The sequence below is a fragment of the Trichosurus vulpecula genome, chromosome 3, assembly GCF_011100635.1.
Source record: "Trichosurus vulpecula isolate mTriVul1 chromosome 3, mTriVul1.pri, whole genome shotgun sequence".
NCBI lineage: Eukaryota > Metazoa > Chordata > Mammalia > Diprotodontia > Phalangeridae > Trichosurus > Trichosurus vulpecula.
In genome coordinates this window covers 15,997,357-16,004,120 of record NC_050575.1, presented here as the reverse complement: position 1 = coordinate 16,004,120, position 6,764 = coordinate 15,997,357, and the positions used below count along the sequence as shown (strand labels likewise).

At 32.2% G+C, this 6,764-nt stretch overlaps 1 protein-coding gene across 9 annotated transcripts in view; it reads right to left on the bottom strand.

The window, feature by feature from the left end:
- Positions 1-508: 508 nt before the first annotated feature.
- Positions 509-6,764, bottom strand: part of PPP2R5C (protein phosphatase 2 regulatory subunit B'gamma) — a 225,850-nt gene continuing 219,594 nt past the window's right edge. For 6 of the 9 annotated variants that reach the window (XM_036748196.1, XM_036748191.1, XM_036748197.1 and 3 more), the window contains one exon: positions 509-3,596. In XM_036748196.1, coding sequence (XP_036604091.1) covers positions 3,465-3,596 — 132 coding nt within the window. In that variant the 3' untranslated portion in view covers positions 509-3,464. Of the gene's footprint in view, positions 3,599-5,862; positions 5,933-6,764 lie in introns of all 9 variants that reach the window. The other 3 variants (XM_036748194.1, XM_036748190.1, XM_036748198.1) reach the window with 3 other exon arrangements.

The following is a 6,764-nucleotide window of genomic DNA, read 5'->3' as shown; positions in this document are numbered from 1 at the left end:
TGAGCATAACACTGCTATAAGTGCTGGTGCTTTGGGAATGGGATGTCAAATGCCCCCTTTTTCTTTATTGTATTTCTTTATCAGACTCCTATAGTATTTAATATTAATTCTCAGAGAGAAAGAAGTAATAGCATAGCTTGGACTAGCTTTTTGATCTCTAGCACATATTAATAATGTACACTATTATCAAGCTGAATTTATCTAATAGCATTCTTGAAACTCCAGGGTGTTATATTTTAGCACTCGCTCATATTTAAAATGTATTCACAATCTTAAAACAGTATTACTGATCATAGTAACCAATTTAATAGGGTATAGGAAAAAAGATTATCTGGGATCCAATGCTATAAATGGCTATTATATTTTCAAAACTTCTCATATTTTGCTTTCCTTAAATATAAGAATGGACAAAACTCAAGTAATGTTACTTCTGAAACTCCCCTTTGGTTCTGGCTCATGTTAGCTAATCAGAAAAAGGGTCAGGTTGGCAATTTAAAAAAGACATCACTCTATGAAAAGTTTTATTTACAAAGCTTTAAAATTAGTTTATGGAGCACTTTAAAAAATAATTGTTAATTAAATGTAAGCCTCCTTTCTAATTTTCATACCAATATCTATGTATTCTGGATGAAACAAACACAAAAACCAAACCAATATTATTTTGAGTATTCACCAGGAGCAGATCGCCCAGTACTGCAGTATTTAGTTTCATGATGAACAAGTAAAATTCACATGTTCTTTATTTAGACCATATAATACACCATTTTTAGAATTTTAAAATTAGATAAAAGAGCATATTAAATGGCAAGTGTATGAAGTTTCTCTTCATAAACAATGTCAGAACAAAAAGTCTTGAATTACAAAATGTTAAAAAATATGTAGGTACAGTTGAACTTAACATTTCACTAGAGCATAAAGTTACAGATATCATCTAAAGAAAAATAATTGTGCCACTTACCTATGTTTGCTGTTTCTATGAACGGTTTTTATTCTGTACATAGGACATTTTGTACAAAATATGAAGTCTACATTTTATTACTTATTACCATAAACAAAGTACAATGTATGTACAATATTAAAATGAAGCCATACTAAAGCCACACTAAGAAGACACTTGTAATATTGTTGACATTCCTGATGCACAGGTATGTTTTGGAAAATGTAAAGATGTTAAACATAGAACTTCATGAAGAAAAACAGTCACCAAAATTCTAGCTTACTTTTGATGGAGTAGTTTTAAAATTAGCTCAGTATAAATTACACTATATACTTGGACAACAGGTTGAACAGTTAGCATAGCGAATCTTAGTACTGACTATGAAAACCTGAATGGGCCAAAGTATCGTATCAGGTCATACTTCTGACCTAAGCAGAAATTAGTTTCTCTCAAAAAAACCCCCATCACTTTTATCTTTTTTTTTTTTGGTGAATGTTTAACTTCAATAAAGAGCAGAAATAAAATTTAGAGATGTTCTTTAAAAGCTGAGCTTTTACATAATCAACCAAACATTGATATATATGCTTTTATTCCCTAGGGCAAAAAAGGAGATTACCTCTTTCCAGAAACCTCTTGCACAAACATAGTGAACACCCCAAATCAAATCTATTGATAATCTACCAGCTAAAGATGGAAGTTCAAACAATGGTATATCAAAATACATAAGACACTGCTTTATACAATAAAAAAGCACCCTTTTTCCCTCAAAAGGAGAAGGCATCTAAACTTTTTTTTTTAAAATTATAGATTTTCATAATGGTAAAGCAGATACTTTTCAAGTTTCACAGGAAGTATTTGTTCTTGCAAAGTGGACTTTTCCACTTTAAAGCCGGGGCAGTCTTTTAATTAAGTTCTCTTTCACTACAATAAATCCCCTCCCCCCCAAAATGATTTTCCTCTGAAACAAAAGGAAATAAACATTGGAAATGGATTTTAAATGAAACTGACAGATAGCAGGCACTACTTCTGCACAAGTTATCTATATGTCTGCTTCTCACAATATCTTTTATGGATGCAGGAAACCTCAGTTTATTGTTTAATTTAAAAAAATCTTTAAAGAAGCCACATTTTATCTTCTTATGCATTGACATTTAACATTGAAGTTATATCATCTTATTGTCAGAGACAAAAGAAACTAGAACCACCCATTTAGAATAGCAGAACACATCTCAAACAGCTTTCAAGCAGGATAAATAAGTCAAAATACTGGCCACCCTGAGAGAAAATAAAAAATAGACAAAGCACTAAGTTAGAGTTCCCTCCCTCCCCTCCCCCGTGCTGTTCCATTTAAAACAAAAAGTACATTACATGCAAGTAAATTTGTGGAATATATAGCAGCATTTGAAGTTCAATGGAAACGGATGCATTTTCATTTTACTTGTGAGGTGTATTTGTAACATGTGTGCTCTTTTCAACAGAAAAAATATACATTTACGTAAAATTACCATCACTGTTGCCTCCTCTAAGCTCTGAGACCAACACGTATTCGAAGACATAGAACAATGTCATTTTAACACCTGGCACATTATACAATCGATGTTTAGTTTTGCTGGAAGGCAGCAGGCTGGGCTAGGCCGAGAAACTTAAAATGACCTTATTCTAACTTTTCTACAAAATTCTGAACTCTTAGAGCCCAAATATCTTATTAAGGTTCAAGAGCCTGGATAAGGGTCAACAATATTCAATTAAAGGCAAAATAAAATTTGGAAAATGAAAATGAAATTCCAGTTAAGGTAGAGAGAAAAAGCTCTTAGGAAAACAAATTTCTTCTACCATTTTACTCCTGGAATACTGGTGCTGTATTAAAGACCTGAAGATATGGCTTTAGATATATGTAAAACTACCAAGACAAGATACACATGTCTCTATCCAAAGTAAAGGAATAACATAGAAAAACTACAGCGACTGAGGATTGTCATAAGTCAACTTTTGTAAGCTGTGTTAAAATATGAAAGAATCATTTTCAGGTACTTTAAAAACTGCTGGTATAGAACAATGTGGAAATGATTTCAAGGTTGTAAAGTCTTAAAATGTGTAATACTTTAAAGTGTACTTTCAATTCTGAAACATTTGACATTATCATAGTACCAGCTATTTTTAATGGATACAAATTCTGTTCTGTTGGAATATGGAGTTGATTATGATCAGGGTGCTTTTCTATTTGGCTCTAATGTTTAACTGAAATACTCATATTTAGAATATGCTGGGGTTACGACGGCACCACCACCTGAAAAACGTGGTCATTTAATACTTATCAACCCATGGTTCTGCAAATGGAGCCTGATAATTTACCATTGTTTGAACTACTGATCTTGAGCTGTATGCTGAATTAAGTTATTGCCTACAGAACTGGGTTGAAGAAAGCTTTTGACTTTGAATACAACTGATTTGTATGGCACAAGATGTATGTATTTTCTACTAAGTCGAAAAGAATATGCCTCCTCCCCATATACTCCATGGTAATAAGCTAATGCCCATCATGTGATATTATCTCATCAGCTCTGCAATGGGATTCCAAGGCTTTCATGGTATAGATATCCTGAGGCAGTTCTGACTTGCGTCGCACAAGAGGACGATCCTTTTTCTGATCTTTCTGTGCCTGAAATTAAAAATGCAATGAAGTTGGCTAAAAACTAAGCTATCTGAAAGAATGAAATACATTTCAGAAAAGTGGTTAAAAATTGGCTAAATACGTATCATATGTAGGCTTTACTCTTTTGTTGGGAATACTAAACAGTAACAAGAAGATTTCTTCAAATGAAATGAGAAAGGGAAAAAGTATGTTTCAAATGTTGGCATTTCCGCATCTTTATTATTATTGTTTGTAAAAAAAAAAACAAACTCATAAATTCATCTATTCCATTTTGCAGATTTTCTTCTCTAAGTTTTCTGAGCCCAACTTCTGGCTATTTCACTATAGCCAGAAAGCCCAGAAGGGCTTTCATATGTAACTTGCTGCTGTGGTCATAAGTCATTTTGTACTTAAAACAGTGAGGTTTCATACAGTTTCAATTGGAGGTAAGTAAAGAGGAGGAATGACAATCCTTTAACTTAGATTTAAAAACAATAAAAGGTGCATGACTTATAAATGAAAGTTAAAAGGGCTCTTTAGGGAAATGTATTTAATTATATTCCAATTCTTTCATGTAGAAGAATACATGTGTCCCTGGTCATGTACTATCTGGCATTTAGGATACGATTTTTCCTTTCTGATAAATAGGTCTACTTTAGTTAAATAAAGCCTCCTTTTTTGCTTGTGAAATTGAATAAATGTGGCTTTAAAGAAAGGAGCCTTAATATTAAGGGTATTTGGGGAGCTGATTAATGGTAGCAATCCATTTCCATCAATGATATTTTAAAATAGTCAGTAGTGAAAATAGCAATATTAATATAGCTTTAAAACAATAATAGCTTGGGCAATAAATATCAAAATAGCTATCAATTTATACTTTTGAGGCAACAAATTAGCAAGTTACCCAAACATAGGCATGAAGCAGATGTCACAAAAAAGTCCTCTATTTAAAAAAAAACCCACTAGATAATTAGAAACCATATCAAATAAATGCAAACAATCATCTTTTCTTTTTCTTTGGTTGAGTAAGATACATAAACATCTTAAAGCTGTGGGGGAAAAAAAACCAGCCATAATATTTAAACATAGTAATTAACTGTCAAAAGTGTTATATCAACATCCAGATAAAATTATTTTCTTAACAACAAAAGTGATCTAACTGTAACAGTTGCCTTCTTGGGTGCACCTTTCCAACACCTAACTATACTAACTTCTGATCAAATGAACACCAAACTGGTGCACAGCTATGTGAAACAAAAAATAAACTGCATGTTAACATTAGAAATTCATTAGATGAAGGTTACATCTGCAAAGAAATCTCTCTCAACTTTTTCCATGACCAAATGGATCTACAGAAGCAGTGATAATATTAAGACTAAAAAAGATTTCTAATTTGATGTTATTTTAGGATTACTTCCTGTAAGGTTAACGGTTATTTAGTCACCATAATGAAATGATTTCAGTTCTTTCAAGGTAACAGTTTCTCTTCTGAGAGTCTCTTTCCTTAAGAATGAGGGCGAATGTACGGAAGACCAACAGAACCACCTGTCCTGGAGGACGCGTCTTCCTATGGACTATAAGATTTTTCTTTGACTCTTCCAGACAACACATAGTAGCCATTAAAAAAAAATCAATCTAGAATATTTAGTCATTTTAAAGGCAGGTGTTTCATAGTAATCGTAATTCTATTTTTACAGTAATGACAATGATTAAAACTTCAGCACTGATGAATCTGAATTTGGAAAACTTTTTGCAGGGCAAAAAATTGTGACACACATACAGGGCTTTTGTAATTAAATATTCTAATTTAGAGGCTCAAAAAGAGAAGAATTTTATAATTCACAAGGGAGAAAACGAGAAAACAGAAGTGAAGACAGACATGCAAATCATCAGACTGAAGGAATAATGCTTGCTGGAGGAGATGGCAATCACAAATGTATTAGGATGATAGCTGGAAAAAAATAACGTAGCAACAGATTTGAAACAAGTGAAACGACAAACTTTTGAAATTTCCTTTAAAAGGCCAGACTTTGAAATAAATATTAAAAGTAACAGAATAAAGTGGGCATAAGGGTCCAGGGTTAGCAGCTCACTATAATTCAATTCAGGATAAAACTAATAAAAAACTAGGTAAGGACTGAAGTTTCTAAAGGACAGCTTCTGGACTATTGTCACAAAGTTGGAATGATATGAAAAAAGGAAAATACTTCATGTATAAAATTATGTACTTTTAAAAGTTCTGTTATAAAGTCAAAGCTTTTTAAAGACACTGTACATGTTTAATAATGAATACCTTCACTTCAAACTTTTCTTTTTTACACCTTCCTTATCTGCAAGGGTGTAACTGTTTTTCTCCCGACCAACTGTTAAAATAAGAATTGCAAACATTTTAAGTCTCTCTGTTCAAAATACGATTCATGTTAAATTTAGTAGATTCTATCTGACATCTTTTATAGAAACTCACACAAGTTTTACAAAGTTTTTGAATGAAAAGTTTTGGATTTTACATATTCCTCAAAACTATTATTCCAATAAAATTCTCCAGAGGAATGGAAATGAACACCTTTAATTAACTATTTTAAATTGCTTTAGTGGTTCCTTCTCCAGATTTCTTTTTATTTTTTATATTAATATAACATAACTTTCAAGTCCTGTGACTATTTCTGATTTTGGATACAAATTATTTGTAAGGAATCTAGTTCAAATTTAAGTACTTTATCACTCTGCAAAAATAAAAACCACAGAAAACAACCCAATGTACAAAATATCACCATAGCACAAAAGTTAGTGTCAAAAATTCAGTTGGAGCATTTAAAAAAAAAGAAAAAGAAAAAAGGACATTTGACTTGACCTAAAACTAACACAAGCAACCATTCCAATTGTTAGTTCTTTTTGCTTTCCCTAATATATAGTGGCTAAATGATCAGGGGGAACCTAACTGGGAAAATGAATGTATATTAAGGAACCAATTTTTAAAACAACGTTAAAGGTTCAAAAGCAGAATCCTGCCAATGCTTTATAAATGGGGGCTCTACTCTTAACAGCTCATCATCTAGAATAGCTGAAGTTTGGGACAAGACTTACTTGAGTCTTCCAGAAGTTAGGGACCAACGGCTTTGGTTAGAACAGAACTATTTATATGGCAGCCTCAAAGACCTGATATGATGTAAATTATAATTCATGAAAAAGAAACCA